General features: G+C 31.8%; 1 protein-coding gene across 1 annotated transcript in view; it reads left to right on the forward strand.

Annotated features, from left to right (window-relative positions):
* Positions 1-27,855, forward strand: part of LOC123653864 — a 124,721-nt gene that overhangs the window by 15,890 nt on the left and 80,976 nt on the right. The window contains exons 3-5 of the mRNA XM_045589842.1: positions 951-1,137; positions 1,475-1,539; positions 5,290-5,571. Of these exons, the coding sequence (XP_045445798.1) occupies positions 951-1,137; positions 1,475-1,539; positions 5,290-5,571 (534 nt within the window). The remainder of the gene's footprint in view (positions 1-950; positions 1,138-1,474; positions 1,540-5,289; positions 5,572-27,855) is intronic.

A 27,855-nucleotide genomic window follows, 5' to 3' on the forward strand; every position in this document is an offset into this window, starting at 1 on the left:
TTTTTGCTCGATATCAATAAATAGTAACAGGTAGGCACTTGAAATATTTACAAAATACTTTAATAATAAATAATGAAATTATAACAAAAAAATGATTAGAAGGGCTCTCATACAACAAAAATGATTTTTTGTCGCTGTTTGCCCGATATTAAAATCAGCACCAGGTAAACGCTTGAAATATTCAAAACATATGTAGTTTTATTTAACAATTAAATATTTTACGGAACATTTATTTATATTTAGTTTAGTCAATGGTACGGAACCCTTCGTGCGCGAGTCCGACTCGCACTTGGCTGTTTTTTTAATGTAGCGTATACCTACAAATATATTATTCCATGTGTTTGTATATCTAATAAGAGATGATATCTTGACCTTTATTACATAACATTTTTACTCGTAACACTTTGAACGGGAATAACTTGCTATGTATTGCTTTATTTGTGAAAAGATGTAATTGGTGTATAGTTTTAATTTGGATATGTTTTTTTTTGTAATGAAACACTGTTTGTTTTCCAAATAAATAAAAATAAAATAAAATAAAAATAAATGTTACGGTTATTATCATTGCATGTGATAACAATCTAGACCAATCGGGTATGAATAGCATTTAGATCTAACAATAATATTATTTAGGTCAGGTGAACATAGTCCAACGTAATAAGGGATTAACTATATTTTAGTTCATACTGACTGTAAATTGTTTTCATTAAACAAAACTCATTTAAGTTACTGTTAATATATCTAAACTATGATGATTCATAGTTTGATTTTAAAACACAACATTAATCATACTGATTTTTTTTATAGGCTCTCTGATCATTTTCTGATCTGCAGGAATTTAGCGGAAGTCATCTGATGTTAAAGCTATGCTTAAAACTGAGTTAGTAGTAGTAGAAAATTTTAGTTGATGTTGAATATGGTTACAGTAAACTATAATTTCAAAAATCCAGATACAGGTGCTCGCGGAAGTGTACCGGTAACGGTCGAGACGATAGGGACGGCGCGACACACTCTCGAGGGTTATTTCGCTTGTCGCTTCGCAGGAAACGACCAGGGAGAAGAAGACGCTGATATGTACTCCTTCACCCTTTGCAATAGAGTGGGAGAAGAGTACCATTCTTCCCACTCGCCACCGGGGTAATAGAGTGCTCACGGTACCCGTGAGCGTTCTATAGACGAATTCGACCTGCACAGGCGGGCCAACCGTCGGGCCGTCACGGTAGCAAGCGAAAACGGTCCCGTGGTGCCTTGCTATAACAATGATGGCACCGCTGCATTTTAGTGGGTATTCTGGCTTGTTCAGTCGGGCCGAGAACCCCGATCGCCCGCCGGCCTCGTCAACAGGGTGCGTCCTAAAAGCATTTCACAGCGTTAAAAAAAACTTTAACTATTAGGTACCAAATAATTTATTTCTACAAAAATTTAAAAGAAATCGCCGAATTTTAAGAATTTAGCTTTGTGTGTTACGTTACAGGATGGGTGAGGCCTGTTATTCTATATTTGAGAATGGAGGGGATGGTTGGTTCGCAGATAATTCAAGTATAAAAATTAACGATTAATATTAAGTGCTTATGATAATAGCAGAGACTGGCGTCTTTATATGTTCTTCGAGACTCGTTGTCCTCAACACTCTTTTTACTCAAAAAACAGCTCATATCGAATGCTGAACATAGGCATCTGCATGTTTATGCCATACCAAAATATTTGTTTGTAAAAAGACCACCATCAAGGTCCAAATAGAATTTTGCCACTTTTCCAGAACAGTTGTCAATATACATATATTATTCTTATAAATGGGTATTTCTGAAGTACTTACGGACGTGCGTATGGGTATTTATCCATACGCACGTTCAAAAATCTGAAGCACTTTCTTTATGGGGTAATCTGTAACGTATTTCTACAGAAAAGAAAGAAAATAAATCTTAAACGTTATATACAAGTTGGATTTAATAGATTAAAAAAAAATACTTTTACATTAATTGGCACACTGAAGACAATTATTGAGTTAGTAAATACGTTTTTCTTAACAAGGTTTCATTTATGTGACCTTGAGTTTCCACCACATTCCTAGCGATTGAAAACGTTTGCTACAGTTGCAACAGGCGTAGCGGCATGCTTTACGATTTATAAGTCTTTAATCATACTATTTAACTCATATAACTAATTATTTATTTTGGGGTAGGCCGACGATGAGGATCCAGCCTGTAACATTCCACTCCTGTGCCATAGGCCTCTTTCTCTATGTAGAAGAAGGACTGGAACTTAATCCACCACGTTGAACTACTGCGGGTTTTGCGAATGTGTTCGTATGAGTAACAATTACTATCAGGTACTTATGATAAAAACCGGGATCGACGGCTTAGCGTGCTCTCCAAAGCACGGGAGACCCACAAAAACAGACATCTAAACCAGAAAGAAAAATATGTAGAAATACAAATATCTATCTCGAACGGGAATCAAGCCAGCAAACAGTTGGTGTTTTAGGTGAATACTTGCACCTCTGCACCAGAGCGGTTGTTAACAACACGAAACTTATTCAAAATCTGGAGCAGGCTGACTTAGAGAGAGATACATTACAAAAGACTACAGTTTAGTAAAAACCGTCCTCAAGTGCTATCGTGTTCCTGTGATGAGTAAGGCAACCAGAGCTCTTTGGTTGGTACAGTACTTATGATAAACCTGGTCTACAGGTGGTTACGGTAGCCTTTTACCATCAGGCGGACCATACACTTGTTAACCATCCTTGTGGTATATAAAACATCAGTAACCCACACTATCTACATGTATGTCACTTATCAAAAATTATACTTTTTATATAGATAATAAAAAATGTAGTCACAAACGAAATTTGAATCAACGTCTAATATTAATAAAAAATATTTTGAATAAGAATGAATTGATATTGTGTAATTCGTATCCAACGTATCTACTTCGATACTAATTTAAATGAAACAGTCGATTATTTTCCCTCCGGTTTCAATATTTTTGTCGTAAAATAAAAAAAAAAAATCCAAAGCTTTGAATTCAAAGTTAATTTCAATGAAATATCGCGAATTCTTCCGACCTTTCTTAATGAGTCCGCTAGTTATTTTGTTTAGATTCAATTCACATAAATTCAAGTTTATGTTGAATTAGAAGTAATTTTATAATATTAGAGTGATAGTTACGAAATTCCTAACTCTAGTAGTTTGTTTAATTAAATTTATTAAGGATTATATATAGATATGATAAGGAATACGCTAATGTAATAAAAATAGGGTTTAAATGACAACCAAAAAGTTTTACCCGTAATTATTGAAAACAATTTCATACATTATTAGAAGACTACAATAGTACAAGAGTATCACTTTATCACATAGTAGTATCACTTTCAAAACCACTGAGCTCAGCTGTGTAGAAATGCTGTTATAATTCGTACAATAGTGATATTATAATGAGAAATTCAAAACACGAAAATTCTGTAATTATTTCTGTATTGACAATTAGAAAATAAATATTGTAGGTTATTTAATATCTGGTTGGTAATACGCCGTTATTAAAATTTTGAGATATACTTAAAAACATTCTTTGTAACATTTTTACTATAGATGTAACAATTCTTTAGTAGATAATGAAAAAATGTTTTTATTTTAATTTATATTTTGTTGAAATCCAATAGTATGAAGAAAAGGTGTCATTGAGACGGCTCAAGCAAGATTGATTACAGTTTCTCGCGGGTATGGTACTTCGTTTTACTTTACAACTCGGCGTGATAAAAAGTTTTGTACGTCAAGTACGACTCAAAATAAATGAAAACTTTCGAGTTTATAAATTTACTGAATTTATAATGATATAATTTGATTTAAAAAGATTGCAGTTTTCAAAGAAAACTGTAATAAATAGAACATTAACCAGAGTATAAAATATTCAGGAGTAACAAATAATCACAAAGTTATATAAGTACAATAACCTACGATCTTTTCAAGTAATTTTTTTTATATAAATAGGTTGGCAAACAAGCGTAAGGCTCACCTCATGCTAAGCGATTACCCTAGCTTATAGACGACTGCAACACCAGAAGCATCGAAAGCGCGTTGCCGACCCTATCCTCAATTCCCCCAAGAGCTCTGGCCCTAACTCACCAACAGAAACGCAACACTGCTTGAAAACAGTATTATTTAGCTATGATTTTCTATAAGGTCGAGGCTGATCCATATTTTAAGCAGGAAATTTCCTCCCTCAGTATTAGTTTCTGGTCTGTCTTGTGCTTGTAGGTCTCACTGACTTTCTTTGATTAGTGTGTTAAGTCTTCAGTTGGTCAAGTCTTCTTCGATTCTTGTCATTCATACCTATATACCTCATAAAGATTATTACCTTTTAGTAGAAATAGTTTTTGTAATTGATAGGTGAATCAGAATAGCGATTGTAAGTTCCTATCTTTCTTTGATTTAGGAAAAGCTTTAGCAGGTAACTTTATACGCAGTGTTAAGTTTAGATTCCGTCAAACGTATTTCTAGTGTGGAGAAACTTATTATTTTACATAATTTTTGTTTCGTTTTCATTTGTCATTTACTTTATTAAAATTTAATAAGATGTAATTTCTTTCAAAAATTTTATACTTCCCGCATATTATCGAGCTAAATACGGTATCGAACCCGACGAAATATTGTTTTGTTGAATATTAATTAATATTATTTACAAATAAAACAAATCACACAGGTATTTAGTATATTTCGATTGTAATGTCAATAAAATTAAATTAAAAGCTAACATCTACTAATCAAGTGAGCGTGGAACTTGTGTTATATTTGGTTCAATTAGTTCCTACACCCAACTAATAATAATTAACTTCAGAGTTCGCGTTAATTAACTTGTTATAATTTGCATTCTATGTAGGACTAATTTGAGTACAATTTAATGCCATGTAAGTATAGAGATTACAAGTCCAGTCAATATTACATATCGTGACATAGTTATGGTTTGAAACGCTGTAGACTATGCAAATTACTAATAGGAACAAAATTATAGAAACTTATTGTTAAATTAACCTAATCAACATAAATCAAAATGAATCTCTAAATGTCTTGCAAAGTACATAAAATATTAATTACTATTACAAAAACCGTAAGAAACGTGGACTGTAATAAACGCGTGAAATAATGATAACTATAAAATTGTAGCTGTAAGTGTTTAACCCGCATGGAAACGTTTCTTTGGTAGGCCTTTAACATTTTAACATTTGCCAATACACAAATTTAATATTTATATAAAAAAAATTTAAAATGTAACTATTATTTTTTATTGTTACAGATATCAACACCAATTCGTTGTTGATTGGAGCAATTATCATAACGCTGATAAAGCTGACCGACGGAGATGTAGTCGCTGATGCTCCAAAGGCGGTACAACAAAATGCTGTTCAATATAAAAATATACCAGAGCCTGAACCACTGCCAGTGCTTCACGGCAACGATAGTAGATGCCGTATATCTGAATATCAATGTTATAATAAAAAATGCATACCGATTAATAGATTCTGTGACGGCAGCAACGATTGTGGTGACGCTTCGGATGAACCGAGACATTGTACACGTAAGTTATTTTAAATTAATTTTATTTATTGAAGACATTAAAAATTTATATTTTCACTTACATACAATGGTCATATTTATAGTAAAATAATTGTGTTTGCTCGCAAACGAAAAAAAAACCGACTTCAATTACATCTACGAGTATTACAACGTAGATCGACGAAAAAATAGTCAAGTAACTGCGCGTTATCAAAGATTACTCAAAAAGTAGTTATCAGATCTCAATAAAATTTATGTGTAACCACATGACTAACATCAGCTTTCGATTAAATTAAAAATTATCAAAATCGGTGCACCCAGTAAAAAGTTATTGCGGATTTTCAAGAAGTTCCCTCGATTTCTCTGGGATTCCATCATCAGATCCTAGTTTCCTTATCATGGTACTAAACTTGGAATATCTCCTTACCAACAAAAAAAGAATTATCAACATGGGTACATCCAGTAGAAAGTTATGCGGTATAATACAACGTAGGTCGACGAAAAAAGCGTCAAGTAAAAACGCATTATTAGATATAGCTCGAAAAGTAGTTGTTAGATCTCAAATAAATTTAAATGGGACCAATTGGCACACACCACCTTTCGATTAAAAGAAAATTTGCCGAAATTGCTCCACCCAGTCAAAAGTTCTGATGTAACATACATAAAAAAAAAAAAAAAAATACAGTCGAATTGAGAACCTCCTCCTTTTTTGGAAGTCGGTTAAAAATCACAATCTTTTACAGTATTAACCACAATCGACAAAGGTTCAATATTGAAAAATATATGCATAACATAAATCAATCCTTTTAGTTTTTGTTGTTGGTATGCTAAAATATTTACATAAACATGTTTCCGTTCTCGGCTGTAGCGTAGCACTATTTGTCAAATTTGTTGGTTTTCAAATAAAGAAATAGTCAATCAAATCGTCCGTTTTAATAAAAAGTTATAAACGATTGTCAATGACAAATATTTGCTCGAATTCGGGAACATGTTGTCATGCTGACGAACTGCCGTACTTAAATAGATGAAATATTTTCCACATAGATATTTTTAATTCTATGTATGTGAAAAAGGTTGCGAGAATCCCTTGTCAAAAATATCGTTTTAACGGGATAGCGACTTATTTTAACATGTCGTGTAACAGCTGAGCGCAGACTGTGACTACGAGGGTTACGTTTCATCCAATTTTGCGACGGATAAATTTTAGACGAAACATTTTTTCCGAAAATGAAGTGAAAAAATTGACATCACTTTATTGCAAAAATAAAACAGTGATGTTTTATGTATATAATGTACCTGTAGCTATTTTATTTGGATTTAAAGTTTTGTATCTGTGAGTGTTCAGGGAAGGTTTAAACGGTGAGAAATAAAAATTATAATAAACAGAAAATACTAAAAACGAATTCAATTTTCTAATACAAAATTTTCCTGACTGACACATTTGATGTCTTTTGTAAAAAAAATGTCACTGTGTTGTCAATTTATAGGTGCATTCAAAAAGTTATTTATCATATTTTTCACAAACTAAATAAATATTTATGTTATTAATAAATAAATATTATTTATATATTTTTTTATGTAGATGATGCGAAGTTTACCGGGCCATCTTGTACTAAATAAAAATCAGTAATATACAAAGTGTTAGGTTAAGATATGAACCAGATTAATATTTAGTTCTAAGAAAAAAACAGAAAAAAAGATGTACCTCCTTTGCTAATGAATAATTATCATAGTATTAAAATATAAAACATATAATTTTCTTATAATGTCATGAAAAGGTTTTAGATATATTTTATTAAATCTCCACACAGCGGGATATGAATTTTCACTCTTTGTCTACCACAGCAGGGTGCTCGGTCAATGAAAGTGTGTCACACATACCTACATACATCTACAGTAATAAAGCTCTTAATAATATGCATTATATCTTAAGTGAACATTACGAGATATCGGAATTTTAAAAGAATTCTAATCTATGCAAATGTTCTTTAAAAGTGAATACCTTGATCTGAGACTATTCTTCTTTTTGAGTGCCACTTTCTAACGAAGTTCGACGATCTCTACAGCGACTATTTCCTAAACTATTTCATACAAGGTATGTCTGTATTTACAGTGATTGAATTTTTTTTAAAGAGTGACTGCGAAGTTTCTGTCCTATTCTTCTCTGCAGAATCTATATTCCGAATCGGTGGTATCGTTTCAGCCTATTACAGTCCACAAGTTCGCGTGTGTTTTGCCCATAGTCACCACGCTGGGCAAGCGGATTGGTGACCGCAGGGCTGGCTTTGTCGCGCCAAAGACGCTGCTGCCCGTCTTCGATCTGTGCATTTCAAAGCCAGCAGTTGGATGGTTATCCCGCCATCGGTCGGCTTTTTAAGTTCCAAGGTGGTAATGAAACTGTGTTATCACTTAGTCGCTTCTTACGACACCCACAAGAAGAGAGTGGGTGGCTATATTCTGAAAGCCGTAATCACACAGCGTAATCGATGGTAGCTTCATATTGATCATACTTAATTAAAAAAAAAAAGAATATAAATACATTTTTTATTTTGATTTTTTTTAATTTCTTGCACGTAATAATAAATTAAATTATCATTATATTCGTCTTAGGAAAAGGCACTTTCGGGTTAAAAAAATCGTATTTCTCTCTTTAAGGTTAGGTGAATAAAAAACTTGTGTCATAATTCTTGCTCTTCAAATACCAACGTATATTTTTCTTTAGAACGACGATAACTATTTCCAATAGACAGCTGAGTGCGCACGTTCTATGCCGTATTTTTTTTTTTAATTTTATTACGGGTGGACACCATCCGTACATAAAGCATTCAGCTAGAAATACTACGAAAAGGTTTCTAAAACAGTACCATACTAAAAACAGTACCATATTTTTTATTTACACAATTTTAGTTTTACGAAATTAACAGTTTTGTTGTTGTAACTATTAGTAGACGTTTGAAAATAAGTTTGTATAAAAAAGTGTGTAAAAACTTTTCGATTTTTTAAATATATGTAGAATTTATTTGCAATTTTTTTAACGATCACAAAATATATAAATATTAGGACAAGAATGTGACTCGCATGACCTAGTTCAACTCACCAATGTATATAATATAATATCTATACAATAACTAGCTGACCCCGTAAACGTTGTTTTGCCATATATGTTATTAACCCCTTAATTAAACTAACCCCCCCTTATAACTTAGGGTATGAAAAATAGATGTTGGTTGATTCTCGATCGAATCGTTTCAGAGGATTATGGTAACTGACATTGTGACATGAGAGACAAAGATATATCTCCCAATTTTCGTGATTTTTTGTTTCAACTCATTATCTTATATATTCAAAACCTGATTCTTAAAATTGCTATACTATTAAATTGAGTTCAACTAGTAAATATGACTAGGCAACAACGTCTGAACTTTTGAAAAACTTAATTTCAATGTGTTGAACAACAGGACCACTATATCACAGTAACACATTACAATTCGTAATACTCGTAGTACCTTATATTTAACAGACATTCGTGTTTTAAAAAATGCACTAACTTGAATAACTAGTATTCCTTGCTTTCCTATAATGCTATTTAGCAAAAGCTTGTGCTCGAGTCTGTATATGTATAGATACAGGTTGATTTATAAAATTCCTCAGGTTTGCTTGTAAAAACGAGGAACGATGCAAATTTATTCCAGCCGCTTGATTTATTCGTGCATGACTTTTCAATTTCAACGAAGATTTTTGTGTTGACCTTTTTTTTTAAAAGCATTAGCGATGATTTAGCAAATTGACTTAGGAAAAAAAAATTCTTGGCACTTTCGCTGTTTTATTTTATTTTCCTTTTGAAAAAAATATCCCTTGGATTATGAGCTTCTAACGTTGTTAAACCAGACCTAACTTTATACGCTCGAGAAATTAAATACATTTAATATGTTTATACTTGACTTTTATTTCAACATTGATTTTGATAGAGAAATACCTCGTCTATTCATTGGCAAGCAAACATTTCAACAATTTATGTTATTTTACCGCGAGCCAAATAATATGTCGTTAATTTGTTATGATTAAAGTAACTTTGTTGTTTTAACCTCAAAGTTTACATTTTATAGAATTAGAAACAAGAATGAACAAGATAAGCGGAACTCGTTGTGGGGTTTCGTAAACGTTTTGAGGTTAGCGCTACATTGAGAGGAACTAACCAGTGACACTATTTATCATTGTTTGCCTTAGTTCAATAAAATTGCTTGGGCTTAGATTTATTACGTTGTTTCGTTTTTTTGTGCAATATGAAAAACGTAGCCTAAAGTTCGCAATCCATTTTTCACAGAAGCTCGTGATGGAGAATCCAATTTATTTGGATCCAATTTATGTGATGTTTGGATGCCTTTATATAATTTTTCTATTTTTTTTAAATTTAATTTTGGTTTTTTTTTTGTATGGTTGTATTTTTAGAAAAATAACTACCTAATTTGCTAAGATAAAATATATATATATATTCAAAAAAAGTAATGGTTATTTTATATTACGCTACTGATGAGATAATTTGAATTTAAACAAATTTTCTTACATTTTCACAATATATTGACCCACTTTTTAGAACCGTGGATTTCATTCAAACGTGATTGATAATTTTGAAGTGAAATAGAAATTGAAATACGTAATAATTAAAGTTTTCTTGGTTTTGTTTCAAAGCAGTGATAACCGTATGTTTTGAAATATTAAGGGAGAAAAATATTCATTTCTATGTAAGATTTTAGTAAAAAAATACCAACAAAACTTAATTTTAAAATTTAACTTCGAATTAAAATTATTTAACAATTAAAATATAAATAAAATCTTGTATATTATATTGTAAATATTTGTAGTTCCAGGTTATTTGTATTTTTATAAGCCGAGTAACAAATCATAAACCAAAACATACCTATTTCATATTTTGTTCGCACACGACTACAGATACAAACATCTCGATAGCAAAACATATTTCTGCAGTTATTAACCGTCTATTGTTTAATATGTGCAATGTTTCATGCACTTATGAACATCAAAAGATTCATACACTATTGAGTAATATTGCTCGTAGGTCTACAGGATTGCTACGTTCAAATGAATTTTCTGTCTAGTCTGTAGCATTATGAAAATAATTTTAGCTTTTAGCACTTAATAAATTTAATGCGAGTTTTCTTAGCTATATTTTCAGTTATGTTGAAAAGGTAGAAACATAACTAATCCCTTTCACGACCTGATTTATCTCAGTGACCTCCTTAAATTCAGACTTACAAACTTTATCTACTTTTCTATCTCTTATTCAATAAAATTAACTGCTATATTTTTCTAAAACATCGCGAAATGCACCGAAACTTTGTAATACATCTACCATCGTATTGAATAACAAGTTTTGAAGTAACGCAAAGAGAGAAAAAAAATAGAAAAAATAAATAAATGCAATAACATATTGACTGACACATTGAAAATGTTTTCAGAATATTTCTAAGCTACTAAATTACATATGCTTGCGAAGCTTTGGTTAGATTATTTAAACTTGCTCAGAATACATTTTTTTCATTCTTCTCTCGATATTGTTAGGGTTATGTTTGTGAAATTATAGTAGGTAATAAAAAATGTAATACTATTTTAAACAGTTTTTATCACATCGGTTACAACTAGGTCACAAGCTAAGATCCTTCCAAATGGAAAAAGAAGCCAAATCACGAACATGCCACTACAAAAACAGAAATAGAAAGTGATGTGAAAAGGATAATTACTTAGAATCAAATAAAGCATTTCCACTCCGTTCTGTTGGATGGTAGTATAAGGTCATAGTATAGTATAATTTTATTAAAATTGAAACGAAGCAGGCATATGTGGCAAAATAGAACGCATCGCTATAAAAAAGAGACTTGTTTAAAAGTAATTACTCTAGGTGGTAGTATATATTGTTTAATGTGTCGAAAAGCAGAAAGTTATATGTTTCATAATGGTTGGTTTGTGTTTTATTCCTAGACTTTTTAAAACCTTCTCATTAGTAAATTTCATACTGAATCGAGTAAAAATGTATCCTTTCTTATTACTAGAACGGAGTATCATACAAATACCTGGATGACAATGTATGAAAACATTAAGAATAGGAGTTACATTAGGCACGATTACGTTTTTTTTTGTTTTTATTTTATGTTAGTATCTCTATATAAATATTATAGAAAATAAAAAAGTAAAGTTGTGTAAAACTAAAAAATGCATCAAAAGCATTATTTATTTATGTTGTTTGTTATCTTGTATTTTTTTTTCTTATCATTATTCAACAACTGTATTCAAAATGTAAAATCAAAATATTACGAAAAAATAAATTTAAGTCAATTAAAAATACATAGACATGGGGTAGAACAGGTTATGGTTCTAATTAAGTGCCATTTTTTTTTTGTTACTACGTATAACAAATATCTAATTATAAATTTTATTACACTTGTAAGGTACTCGTAGCTAGTTAATTTATTATTTGTTTCAATTATATAATATGCATTGACCGATGGCGGGATAGCCATCCAACTGCTGGCTTTGAAATACACAGGTCGAAGACGGGCAGCAGCGTCTTCGGTGCGAAAAGCCAGCCCTGCGATCACTAACCCGCCTGCCCAGCGTGGTGACTATGGGCAAAACCCATGAGTTCACTCCATTTTTGACGCGAACTTGTGGAGGCCTATGTCCAGCAGTGGACTGTAATAGGCTGAAATGATGATACAATATGCAACAGTAAATATTTTTTTTTTTTGTAAAAAACCCGAAACTTCAGTTTAGAGAAATATAACTCTACAACATAAGCCCTCTCATTATGTAAGCCCATACTCGACACATAAAAGGGATTTCTCGCAACATTGCAAGAGTGCGAGTCTCTTCACATGGACTTTATTATATTCTCCTAAATTAGTTCATTTGCTTTGAATAAGTACTTAAAAAAATGCGAGTTAATATACCCGTCCTTACAGTTATGCGATGTCGTCAATTGCGACTACAAGCTTCGTCTTGTGGGACTTTTTCTGTTTTAAAAAATTCAATATAAAATGATGATAAGGAAGTAATAATTAAATTAAATTGCTTATAGGTAATTCATTTTAATACGCTACTGCCTAATATATTGTAAACATGTATGATATATATATCTTATATATGAAATTTTCGTGTCACAATGTTAGTTACCATATTCCTCCTAAACGGCTGGACCGATTTCTGTGTAATTTTGTGTTCATATCGGATAGGTCTGAGAATCGGCCAACATCTATTTTTCATACCCGTAAGTTGTAAAGGGATTAAGGGGGTTAATAACATATATGGCAAAACAACGTTTGAGAAGTCAGCTTGTATTCATATATAAATATAGTATTTAAGTATCGATCTTTAGAATACTCTGAAAACATCACAAAAAGAAAACCTCTACCAAAGTCTTTTAGTGTCAATGATGTATTTGTTTTTATAGTCAGGTCTTAGTTTTTAATATTAATTACTAATTGACTAATTTTAGTTTATTTCGCGTAAACGTAAAGAAAAACAATCTAAAGCCTTAGATTTCCGTTCCAACGCCATCTAGTTACTTTGCAATGTAATACTATCGATATTAACCTTTGTAGTTACTATAGTACAAGCTAGGTGGCTCTGTTGTGCGACGAGAACGTTGCACATTTTGTGATGCCGATATTATTATTATTGCGTTTCATCCGTAAAAATTTTACCCTCATGCGCCTAAAGAAATTTCACTTCAAAAACCATAATGCATATTTGCAATTAATTATGTTACTAAAATAACTTGAGGAAACGTCGAAAATTATGTCGAGGTGTGTATGACAGGATCTTTCTCGATGTCCGCAAAGCAACGAATATAATAATCGAGTCTACGAATGCGGGGACACGAAATCCGCCCCAATTCGATTCCCTTTCCATTTCCTAAAAGTGGATTTACTCGGATCGCCTCATCTTCTGTCTCCGAATATTGAATTAAAATATGAAATTATGCTCAATTATATTAAAACCTTTTTCTTTTAGTTTTCTCAGATCTCTATTCTTATGGAATTTTAAAGCGGAAATGTACTTTAAAAACGTGTTTTTATACAGAATAAAATAAAGGATATCTTAAATTTAAATATTTTGTTCCCGAATGAACCAAATACTTGCAGTGCAAATAATTCGCTCACTATAATAATATTAATAGTGAACCAGAGTTATTTTCAATTACGTTTGTAATCACTGAGATTTCATAAAGGTAACATTTTATACCAACATAAAATTCTCGTGTCACAATGTTAGTTACCATACTCCTCCGAAACGGCTGGACCGATTTTTATGAAATTTTATGTGCAAATCGTTTAGGTCTGAGAATCGGCGAACATTTATTTTTTATACCCCTAAGTTATAAGGGGGGCATTAAGAGGGTTAATAACATATATGACAAAACGACGTTTGCGGGTTTAGCTAGTTATATAATAAAATTAGAAGTTAGTAAGTAACACTTACATTAATAATTTACTTTAGTAGATATTTTATTACATTCTCTCGATCGCACAGAAAGGTTTATTTCATCAATAAAGTACCTGTAAGTAATTTAATCCGATTCTTAGGTGTACAAAGTTTCAGAGTGCTTCGTTAACTTTTAGTACTCTTTCAGTAAACTTTTCAAAGGGCCATTTATTAAGTTTTTACTGTATGAACAGAGTTTCATTTTCTTAGGACTCAGAACTCAGACTCTCCTACTAACAAAAATTTAATCATTAAATGGATTTAGGACATAATTAAAATTTAATTTTATCTTAAAGATTAGACTAAATTCATCTCAGGATTAAAAATATAACATCCAGTTAAGGTGAATGTTAAATGAAACTAACAATCAATTACATACTCGTATTACTAGTTCATACAAAATTTTCAATTCATGAAATTGTGGCTTAAGTTATGAAGTGAAGATCTTATATATAGGATATTGCTCCAATACGTATTAATATTAAATATTGATAAATGATGGACTGTCAAGCGTATTTGATGTGATGTATTTGAAAAGACTCTTTCAATAAAATTTTCTTGCTGACAGCGAATTTATTTGTAGATCCTCCTTAATATATCGAATACATCTTTTGCTTTGAAGCTTTTCAATCAAAAATAAATGGAATTAAGAGCATTTACATTATTGTCTGTATATATACTTCTACTAGATACCGTATTTATTTTCTCGTTTGATGTTTTTTTTTACTTGATGACCCTATGACCTCTATCAATCCAAATGTAAAGGACACAGACTCGCCAGACCTTTGGACGTGAGCAACCCACTTGTGGTTCTAATTCGCGGGGCGTGGACCACGGAAGGCAGCGGGGCGACTAGCGATGGTGGGAACGCTGCGACCGCCTATTCGATTCCGATCCCTGACGCTGAGCCATCACTATTATTCTTTAACCCTCGAATCCTAACCGTCCACTTGTCCTTTTTTCCAACTTTTTTATTTTTTATATTTGAATTAATATACGATACCTTAAAAAATACAGTCCACTTATTTAACCAACATTCGGGTACCTAATTTTTTCTAACCACCACGGCACAAGACACTGGCTCCAACACCAGAGGCGGCTCGTCCTAAAGAGCGCTGCTCCAAATATTTACCTGTGTAATTTTAAATCCTATATTTCGTTATATTAAGTATCTACTATACTATACTACATTAAATTATTTCTGTTCTACTATGCCTATACAATAGTGTATATTACGTATATTTGGCATTAAGTTGTACTGATTGTAATGAGATTGTACTTACAACTTACTCAAAAAAGTTTTAATTATTTTACGCATGTTTTTAAATCTGAACAAATTTTCAAAATCCTTTGGCTGTGTGGATGTGAAGAAAGCAATAAATTATTTTGTTTTCCGTGTCTGGTGTTTGGTGATGGCGCCTGCAGTAGTGAATCTGCATGGACGGAATAGAGTTTCTATACAAATAAATCAATGGTAAGCTCAAACCTTTCGTATATGTTTTGTAAATCCCCATCCAAAAATGTCACGAGCCGCCCCTGCCTAACACCAAACTAATACCGTAGTAATAATATATAGCAAAAATAAAGTAAAATTTAAAACTAAATGAACTGTCCATTTTCAATAGAAAAATACTAGTTTAGTCATTTTTAGCTTAACGAATAATTCATATCTTTTCATAACTATAATTTTCATCTCATCGAAGTAGTTCGTTTATTGAATTTTAGGAGTTAAGCACAATATAGAGAGTAGGTTACTGTGAGCGGGTAATAAAGTGACGCGGGTCGTTAATTCGGTCTACGCTACACTAATTGAGAAAATGGCTTGAACTTTGAAATTACTCGTGCAAAATTTTAATTTAACGTAATTTTGAAATTTTAGAATATTCTTAGTCATTGAATATATATAAATAATCTCGCATTTCTTTGTAAAATCGATATCGAGAAAGCCTTCGATATTGTTCAATATTTTTTAAATATATTTAGTCGGTACAAAACAAAAAATCGTGTAATGAATTAAAAAAAATGTAAATATATACTTCAAAAGGCTCGCCCAAGCAAGAAATACGTTTGTTCATTGTAACGGAACCATTTCATCCTAAAACCCTTTATTGATTTCATTAAATTTTTGTATAGAAAATATATTTAATCTAAATCTGAACCAGAATTTATTACAAAATAATTTGTATAATTTTGTTTCAATGTTAGATGAATATTGAAGATTTTAATAAATTTTGACACCTGTCACAATTTGTTGTTGAAATACGTTGTAGACGTTTCAAGTCATCTTAGCGCACCGGATTGCGTGCTTCAAACACAGTTGACATCCGTGGTTGACACAGTTCTGGCAGTACAGTTAAGAGCATTGTAAACGTATAAATCAGTGTCGATTTCATGTTTTCCATATTATGTAAAACATTAAAAGTATTTTTTTTAAAGAGCTTTGGTTTAAATAAAAGTAAATAAGCATTTTTTAAATATATTTAATACCCATATTGTAGGGGTGCATTAAAAACCTTAAGAAGTCCGCCATATTTGATTTAGAATAACGTCACACAGCTAACTATTCATTGTCATCAAAACTAAACGATTTTTTTTTCAACTTAATCGGTGAAAAATATAAACTTCTAAATTATGTTGCAAGATTCCACCCTAACGAGCATATGTACCTACTCGTATATAAATACAACGCAAGTTAAATAAAGTATGTTATAATACGACAGCGACTCCGCATTCTTCATATTAATTGTGCTCTCTCTACAGTGTTTTTTTTTACCCTCGTATTAAATGTGTACATTATTTATAACTATTAATGGAGGTTTATCATAAATTTATAATATTACTTCTAAAATTAGGTACTTTATTATATTTTATTGTCAATTATTTACTACTGATATCGATAAATAAAATAAAAAAGTATCGATATATTATCTATGAAAGTCGTAAGGACATTACGGGTTATTTTGTTCAAAAGGATTTTGATTAGACGTTAACTGAAAACGTCTGGTTATTATAATACTATCGGGTATCTACTACTGTTAGTGCAAACTATAACATACTATAAAACATGTAGCCTTAAAAAAATTATCAATATACAAGTTCATAATTCAGCACAGTTACTTACGCAGATGCTGCTGAGACTTCTCACGTCATAATTTTAGCGTGTTAAACGTGTTATTATTTTAATCTAGTTGCATCATAATTTTAGTTTTATAGTTTGATTCATACACATACATCAACCCCGTTAATTATAAATGAATTAATTTATTATCTATTCAAACCAAACACAAATTGTAGTTACCTGTCATATTTTCTACTTAAAAACTGCATGACCTACGTTGATAGCTCAGAGCGAATTGAAGCAGTCATTATTAAGTTTTAATGACGTTGCCCACAATGTTGCCCCTCGGGGCGATTACAAAGGATAATGAAGCTTATGTCTATAAAAGTGAGGTAAATTAAATTCAGTAGTTGTTTGAAAACGAACAATTGAATAGAATCATTGCTTACAGTGAATATGCTCTAAATAAAATAAAGTAAAAAAAATAATTTATTTACTTCTTATACTGACATGTATAAATGTTATTTAACGTATTAAAAAAAATATAACGTATTTATAAATTATAATAAAAATATATTGATTAGTCCAGCCTTCCTCCAGGAGAAGGATCAGAGCTTATTCCACCATGCTACTTCACTGTGGGTTTGTGGATATATTCCCTAATACGAGTAACGATCGCTATCAGGTGTCATTGACAACATTCGGGATCGACAGATTAACCAGCTACCCGAGGCACGGTGGGAAGACCCACAAGGATAAACACTCAGACCGGAAAACACAAATATTTACTACGAGCCTGAATCACACTCGCGACCGCCCTGTGTAGCAACACGCCACACAAGAGCGGTCGTCAAAGATACATGAACATAATAATTCCAGGCATTGTAAATATTTACAAAAAATAATAATAATAATAATGAAAATTAAAAATATTAAGTAGGATTGATTAGCTCTTTCGGTGTTTGTTGTAAATATAAAAAAATTACATTATTTAAATTGTATAAGTTCTATAATATATACACTTAATTTTAATATATTAATATATTTAATCATTAAATATTATATCATAACAAAGCAAAGAGTATACACAATAGTAATTACAGTCATATTAATTTCGGAAAGCGAACGTTATAACTACCCTCTAACGTTCAAAATATTTATACTGTTGTATACTCAAGCTATTATACTAGGTGGTATATGTTCTAAAGGTACAGGTAATCGGGTAGAAACCATCTGCATGCAAATCAAATTACCAAAGCGGAATGGTGGTTACGTTGCGAATATTGAGTTCTCGTTTGTACTACATCGTCCGAGAGGTGGAACAGAGGTGTGATAACACGTGTAAAGTAGTACAATATGGTTGCTTATTTTTGTTAATTGTTTAAAGTCTATCGAGAAAATAGAATCTAAACTTTAATATTATATAGAAAAGAGTTTTCACGCTACTATTGCTAATTTTGAGTTAAATAATAAAAAATGAATATAATATAATTTTTATCAAAATAGTTGTTTATAATGGAATTAAAAGTTTGGTCACCATAAAACTGCATGACATTGATATTTAAACTTTGATAAAATTGGGCTGCTACCTACTGAAATATGTGTTTTTTTAATTTCATGGGTAGTAAAAAAATTACTTGTATGTAAATGAGAGTACACTCATGATCATGACGGTTGAAATAATACTGAAATATCGAAAATTCAAAATTACCAAAAACAAATACAGTAAGTATATTGTTCTGCGTATAAATATTATCTTTATAATAATAATTTACATTCAAAGCCATCAGTATCATTGACATATCAATACGTGTACGACAGTAGTGTAAGCAAATGTTACGCAAACAGCCGACTAGTTCATCAGCTCTGTTATAAATACATACATAACTAGACAAATATTTCCTAATACATAAAGAAAAGGAAACATATTTCTTACGTGATCTATTTGCTTGTCTTTATATCTTCTCAAAAAAAGGTTACAAATCCTTCTACTTAAAATATATTCAGCATTGGAAAACTATATATTGTTAGTATAATTAAAGCTTAAGTTAAGTGTGAACAGCTCTATTCTCACAACATGGAAATTGAATGTCAATGAGGTTACCTAATTTAGCATTCAAAAAAATGTATCTTTCCTTAGAGTAATAATATTTTTTTTAAATATCTTTTTGACATTAAATTATCTTTACAAATATTTCTCACATACTTACATTCATGCTTTTCTGAATATGTTGAAAAGCATATCAAAACTTCTTATAATTATAAACGACAGGTACGTGACGTGACGGACGTACGTAATGACGTACTTCTGTACGTCATTTAGCACCACAATGTTTATTTTTACGAAGTTCGTGATGTCTACCATATTAGCATCGCATGTCATGTAGAAACCATTTGCCGAGCCACCCACATTGATTGACAGCCCTGGCAATGTTTGGAATTAGCGAAATGTTTGCATAGTACTGAATCTATCTACTATACGTCCGTCGAGTTTGTTCGTTTTGGCATACCCACTAATTACCTAAAACAATTTTAAAGCATGTCCCTATTTGACTTATGGCTGTTTGTTACTCTAGTTTGTTACTCCACTAGTTTGTTACTCCTATTTATTTACGTTTTAATTATCTTTTATTAATTTGGTTACAATCCAATAAATATATTTCTTCATTGTTCATTTTGAGCAAACTTCGTGTTTGGTTACCAAGCATTTTGTTTCAAAAAATGTTTAGGGTTCCGTACCTCACAAGGAAAAAAACGGAATCCTTTTCTCAGGAACGCGTGGAGATATCAAGCTGAAATTCATATCAAATACTCAGGTCTACTGTCCTTAAAGCTGTGAAAAAATCAAACTTCTAAGCCAACGCAATCAAAAGATACAGTCATTTATGCTGCAAATTTTTGACACTCGCAAGGGAATCAAAACTATCTACATCTACAGGTTAGTTCCTATGAACTAAGAATCTTGAAATTTGGTATGAAGCAACCTTTTATAGCACAGATAAAGACAAATTGCGTAAAGCATATATTTTTTTTTGTTACATCATTTGATATTTTTTTAATAATTTTGTTTGTACGGAACCCTCGGTACAAGAGTCGGACTCGCACTTCGCCGGTTTTTTATTAATTATGTATATCAGCAACAAACAGCACTATATCACAAATATATTTAACATAAAATGGCAGATCATTTATATATATTAAAAAAAGAAATGGATCCAGAATCGACCCATGTGGAACGCCTATTTTTAGCACAAATCCAGAAGACTTCGTTCCGTTTATTGATAGGTGTTGAATTCGATTAGATAGATATGAAGCAAGATTAAGAACTTTACCATTAACGCCGTAATACTCAAGTTTACTTAATAAGATCATTTGTAACTCAATATCAAGTTGTGACATAATTAAAAACTATTACGGTCAAGAAACTAGTAGCAGATAAGTCAGTCAGTAATTGTCAAGTAAATATCGCTGCAGGTGTAAATCTGGATGAAGTTTCAACAGTTTGAGAACTACAATGAAGTTTGGAACAAGTTTACCAACTAGTTTTCTAACCAGATGCAGTTACAGGGCTTATATAGGTACAAGGATTCAATTAATTTAATACACGCCATTTATTTTCTCAAAAAATTTACTAGCCCTAAGAATAATATGCACATTGCGCAGTAATTGTCGTGTATAGTAAGTATACTAACGTAAAGTCCTAATCGAATATGATATATTCTATGACGGGAAACTTTTAATAATCAGCGAAGGATTGAAAGAGTATTTATTTTCGTCAGGATCTTTTCATAGTAATGTTTATGTTTTAGCAGTGACAAAATAATTGACAATATGATTCATTACCTTATATATAATTATATATATTTCATTTTTTGTATGTATTATTTATTTGCATATTCTAAACATTTTGAATATCATATCAAAAATTGACCGCTCCAGCGGGGTTCGAACCCGCGTCTCCGACGTACCGTGTCGGCGCTCTAGCCAATTAAGCTATGGAACGATGCACCCGCTCGAGCGAAATTTTCGATATGATACTTTTTAATTTCGGTTTAAGCGAACCGTGGCGCCGTCTATAGTGAGCTCTTTACAGAAACCCGTAACTATTCAAAGTTTCATATTACAATGAAAATCTTTGACAGGAGACGACACCGTGCTATTTTTAATATCTAAGATTTTATTTTTGTGTTACCCACATTAGGAATTCTAAACATTTTGAATATCATATCAAAAATTGACCGCTCCAGCGGGGTTCGAACCCGCGTCTCCGACGTACCGTGTCGGCGCTCTAGCCAATTAAGCTATGGAACGATGCACCCGCTCGAGCGAAATTTTCGATATGATACTTTTTAATTTCGGTTTAAGCGAACCGTGGCGCCGTCTATAGTGAGCTCTTTACAGAAACCCGTAACTATTCAAAGTTTCATATTACAATGAAAATCTTTGACAGGAGACGACACCGTGCTATTTTTAATATCTAAGATTTTATTTTTGTGTTACCCACATTAGGAATTCTAAACATTTTGAATATCATATCAAAAATTGACCGCTCCAGCGGGGTTCGAACCCGCGTCTCCGACGTACCGTGTCGGCGCTCTAGCCAATTAAGCTATGGAACGATGCACCCGCTCGAGCGAAATTTTCGATATGATACTTTTTAATTTCGGTTTAAGCGAACCGTGGCGCCGTCTATAGTGAGCTCTTTACAGAAACCCGTAACTATTCAAAGTTTCATATTACAATGAAAATCTTTGACAGGAGACGACACCGTGCTATTTTTAATATCTAAGATTTTATTTTTGTGTTACCCACATTAGGAATTCTAAACATTTTGAATATCATATCAAAAATTGACCGCTCCAGCGGGGTTCGAACCCGCGTCTCCGACGTACCGTGTCGGCGCTCTAGCCAATTAAGCTATGGAACGATGCACCCGCTCGAGCGAAATTTTCGATATGATACTTTTTAATTTCGGTTTAAGCGAACCGTGGCGCCGTCTATAGTGAGCTCTTTACAGAAACCCGTAACTATTCAAAGTTTCATATTACAATGAAAATCTTTGACAGGAGACGACACCGTGCTATTTTTAATATCTAAGATTTTATTTTTGTGTTACCCACATTAGGAATTCTAAACATTTTGAATATCATATCATATATATGGTCAATTTTTGATATGATATTCAAAATGTTTAGAATTCCTAATGTGGGTAACACAAAAATAAAATCTTAGATATTAAAAATAGCACGGTGTCGTCTCCTGTCAAAGATTTTCATTGTAATATGAAACTTTGAATAGTTACGGGTTTCTGTAAAGAGCTCACTATAGACGGCGCCACGGTTCGCTTAAACCGAAATTAAAAAGTATCATATCGAAAATTTCGCTCGAGCGGGTGCATCGTTCCATAGCTTAATTGGCTAGAGCGCCGACACGGTACGTCGGAGACGCGGGTTCGAACCCCGCTGGAGCGGTCAATTTTTGATATGATATTCAAAATGTTTAGAATTCCTAATGTGGGTAACACAAAAATAAAATCTTAGATATTAAAAATAGCACGGTGTCGTCTCCTGTCAAAGATTTTCATTGTAATATGAAACTTTGAATAGTTACGGGTTTCTGTAAAGAGCTCACTATAGACGGCGCCACGGTTCGCTTAAACCGAAATTAAAAAGTATCATATCGAAAATTTCGCTCGAGCGGGTGCATCGTTCCATAGCTTAATTGGCTAGAGCGCCGACACGGTACGTCGGAGACGCGGGTTCGAACCCCGCTGGAGCGGTCAATTTTTGATATGATATTCAAAATGTTTAGAATTCCTAATGTGGGTAACACAAAAATAAAATCTTAGATATTTGCATATTTATAGAAAAAATATCTATCTATAACCGTCGGCTGTTACCGAAAACACAAGCATTAAGTTGTTTACCTTAGGAACACACGATCGTCTGTGTCGGTTAAAAAATATTAAGCAGCCATTTTGTAAGATTAAATTTAAATTTGGAATTCCAGCTTCCTTTTTTTTAACTAATTATAACTTGGGTATCTTCAAATCAAGAGTGAATAGGCATCTTCTAGGCAAGCGCGCACCATCTTAGGCTACATCTTTACTTACCACAGGTGAGATTGCAGTCAAGCGCTAGTCTATATATTAAAAAAAAATTAAGATTATCTCTGAAATGAAATGATCGCGTCCCACAAGAAAATTTTATAAATTTACAATATTTACAGTTATTAATGCGAAAAAAAAATGGATTTAAATTTTTAATACAAAAACATTATCAATAATAGTAAAGACAAAAATCTTTATTAAAACGTCAAAGTCCCCTGAGGATATCGATATTCTATGAACTTTGCCGATTTATCTTAACTTTATTTTCATGTTTTTAAAAGGGAATAAAAGTATAAACGAAGCGGTTTGAGTCAGTATCAGTTCTTATTAAAGCACAAGATTAAATCGCCAGCATCAAGAATTTGTTCAAAAACTTCGGTCAGCCTAAACTTTGTAACAATTCATCGTCTTAACGGCAAAAGCGTTCAAATTTTAACTTCAAGAACATAGATGTATTAGCTATGTTGTGTGAGATAGGTAAACATATTTACACATATACATATAATCTTCAGCGGCGTCGATTTAGGAAGAATGAAATTATATATATATACTAGCTGCCCAGACAGACTTCGTTCTGTCAAAAGTTAATAGTAAAATAAATGTAACGTTTTCCGAGTGATGACTTTAATTTTATGTTTTTTTTTGTTATATTAACCTTCCAGGTGCCTTAATAACACAAAAAAATTATTAGCCGAATTGGTCGAGCCATTCTCGAGTTATGCGCTTAGCAAAATTCATTTTTATTTATATGGATATATGTACATAATTTTTCTTTGACGGTCATAGTGGCTGGCAATGAAATTGCCACGAGGATATGTATCTGTCTAAGAAATAATAAAAAATATATATTTTATTATTAACTACTCAAGAAGTTAAAGCCTAGCAGATAAAGTTTCAATTTTTCTTTTTAGATCTAAAAAAGAGATTGAAATGTATAAAAATATTATTTTTTACATATTCTAATTTCGATACCATATCTATCTACACATTTGTATGTATATTTAAGTAGCTACTATATAATGACTAAAGGACAAACTAATTAAGACATAAAAAAATTGAAATTTAATTGAAACTAAACTCAATAGAAAAAAAATATTGTAACTAATCACGAATTCTAAATTATTCATAGCTTTCATTATAATCAATTATCCTCAGAACTCATTTCTATGATTAAGCCTTTAATATTTAAGCTAGTAAATTAATATAACAGAAAGGAGAGAATTCATAATCTTGATTCTTGACGTAATCATATATAATGAAACTCCCTTATTTAGTAATAGGTTATAATAATTATTAACGCATTTAAGAGTAAATAACATGGTTTCCAAGTATAAGAACAATACAAACAGGGAAAACAAGCGTAATATTACTTTTATTTCATTTTTGATTTGTAATCCAAATTTAAAAGTCTTGGAACTTATACACACTTTACATAATTTTGTTTTCTACTAAGTACAGTTACATTAAAATCTTAAAAAAAAGTTTATTAATAATATTTATAAATCAAGCCATGACTCTAGAGACGGTAAATAATTTTGTGACTCAGCAATAGACATACAATATTGACATTGATTAAATCGATTTCGTTCCTTTTACTCGCATATAAGCATAATATTACTCTACCGGTAAACATTTTCTTATAAGCGATCTATGTTGCCTTTATTTCATGTTTATGGCAGGGAAATGGAAGTTAAAACGGGTATTAAAATTTATATACGGGAATATACTATTTAATTCATGAGCGCAGAACATTCTAATCTGTAGTTACAAAGTTTGATTACGTCGCAAACCGTCGGCTCACACTGGTTTTATCACATCCCTACTGACTATTGATCTAACCGATTTGCCTGCACAGCTGATAACCATCGACATTGCCACCAATTAGTTGACGCACTGGTCAACGCTAGCGTGAAATGAAAATGCATGTACAGTTTAGATATATAAGATATCTAGGCTTTATAATGTTAATAAATGTTTATATTTAAAAATAGTGAATATTATAATTATATTGTAATGCAAAATAACTTTTTATATGTCATTCTTTCATTAGCATTTATAAATATTATCCAGTAAATCGCATTCCGTGATCTACGTTCACAAAGGAGGCGTAACAACTCTTTACATTGTAGCACGGGGTAAGCATGATTGGATTCTAAGCTACAAGTTTAATAGCAAACAAACACGGTGAACTTCGATTCGATTGAAATTAAGTGTTGAACTGACGGTGTAGCTGATTGGTTTTAGATTTAAATGTAGATTGTATGAATCAACGGAAGGCGATGTGTTAAAATGTTATTTAATGGAATATATTTTTGATAAAAGTGTAGGTATAATATAATTATTATTATACACGTACGGAAATCTACGAATTTAAGAGCTTTTATTTAACTTGCAATGTATGGAAGTATGTATGTATATTTGTATGTTTTTTTTTTGGTGGAATCTTGCAACTCAAGTTTGGAGCATATATCTTTAACCGATTGAGCTGAAATTTTAAAAACGTATAATAAAATTTTAAATTTTTATCTTAACACACATTTAGTTTTAACCACATACATGGTAAGCTTTGTGACATCTTTGTGAATGTTGCTAAGCTAATTCGGCTAATTTATTTTTTGTATGTTCCGTAAGGCCCACGGAAGGTTTGTAATTAATTTTCACTACTAACTTTTGACAAAACGAAGTCGGTCCGGGCAGCTAGTATTCTTAAAAAAATAACTTATAATACAAAAAGTTTATTACGAATGTGCGATCAAAACTTCAACCTCCTTTTCAAGAAACTGTGCTCAACTGCAAAAATGTGTTAAAAAATTTAACGCATTACAGTCTTGAACAAAAGGCAGTTTCATAATAGAATTGTTAAAACTCATAATGGACATAATCGTTCGCAGAGCAACTAGCTGGCAGATCGCCAATGCTGCAGTTGAAAGATTCGTTCCTTAATACTTTTCAGCTATAACTTAATTCGGTAAGCCAACATCTGGAGAATAATCTAAAATTATGATTAGAATAATTCTTTGATGGCGTCAATTATTGATTTAATAAATGAAGGGTATTAATATTAAATTGATGAACTTTCTGCATAAATAATAACCAATCTATAACAACTATAACGATTCATGATAGATGCCAATCCAATTCGAAAACAATATTTCAGTATCGAAATGAAATTACGTATGTATGAATATTTCATTCAATTGATTTTTTTATGTTATCCTATTTTCTTTCCGTGTATGATCATTAACGTGTATCGCTTTACCACTTTACGTTGATGAAATAAAAACAGCTTCACAAAGTGAGTTAGGGCTCCATTTACTTTAGCGTCCACGTTCCACAACCCGTAGTTACTATTTGATTTTCTATATTTGTAACGAAGGATAAGAATTTTCAACTTTGAGGTTTTATACACAAAAATATAACTGTTACGTAATACCTAATTGGAAACCCGTATACATTTATTATAACTATGTATGAGTGATGTGGATAGAATAAGTCAGTCGGTCATTCAGTTCAGCTCGAATAAAATAAGGCAAGTAATCATCCAAAATTAAATGTCCAAAACATTGAAGCGATCTGGGCCTTTGTGCTTGTATGTTGTGTTTCTGAACCCACAACACAAGAGTAAGTTCTACTGAGGGAGCACTAAAAGTGACGCGTTTTATATAAGAAACTAGCGACCCACCCCGGCTTCGCACGGGTGCAATGCTGATACTAAATATACTACAGAATGTCTTTATTTATAGAGTGAAGCTAGCTTATGAAATGGTTATTAACATAATAACAACAACATTCAAATATGCGTCGTTAGATTACACGTTGTTACAGAATACGTTGAAGAAATAAAGGTTCACTGCTCGTTCCCCGTAGGTGATAGCGTGATAATATGTAGCCTATATGTTGACCCGACTTCTTAATAATATTCGTGCTAAATTTGAAGTAAATCCATGCCGGTACTATTTGAGTTTATCCCAGACATACATACAGCCAAACAGACAAACAGACAAAAATTCTAAAAACTATATTTTTGGCTTCGGTATTGATTGTAGATCACACCTCAAGTATTCTTTAAAAAAATATTCAGTGTACAGTTTTGACTTTCCTACCATTTTATTATATGTATAAGATGATGTTAGTTGTTTCCGAACACACGACTGCAGAAGCAATAGCCAGCAGTTGTGGCAGTTGCACTAATCCGTCATCAACTTATTTAAAATACTGTGAATTAACCAATATATTCACCTGACTTCCAACCCCACCTTCCAAACTACAACACATATTTAATTTGGTGGCGCACGTAGACACTAGTTTACCCTATTCTTCACCCTTTCTGTCTTAGACTAAATCCTCTTTACCCTAACAACACCCTACTTATACTTATTTGGCCTTTACACCGATGGCACACCTTTGCCCTGCTTCCACACATTATTTATGAGGACCATTTGCCTCCATATACCTTCCTCTTTTCTTATATCCATAGCTTCACCTCTTCGCCGACTCTCTATAATATTTAATAAAAACGAAATAAAATTAAGTTTATAACGATGGACAACTCTTTAATAATATAATATAACTGTATTTTTGAGTTTTCTAAGCTATACGATTTTAGAGGAAGTTATATAAAACAAATATATAACGGTGAT

Source organism: Melitaea cinxia, chromosome 5 (genome assembly GCF_905220565.1).
Source record: "Melitaea cinxia chromosome 5, ilMelCinx1.1, whole genome shotgun sequence".
NCBI classification, from domain to species: domain Eukaryota; kingdom Metazoa; phylum Arthropoda; class Insecta; order Lepidoptera; family Nymphalidae; genus Melitaea; species Melitaea cinxia.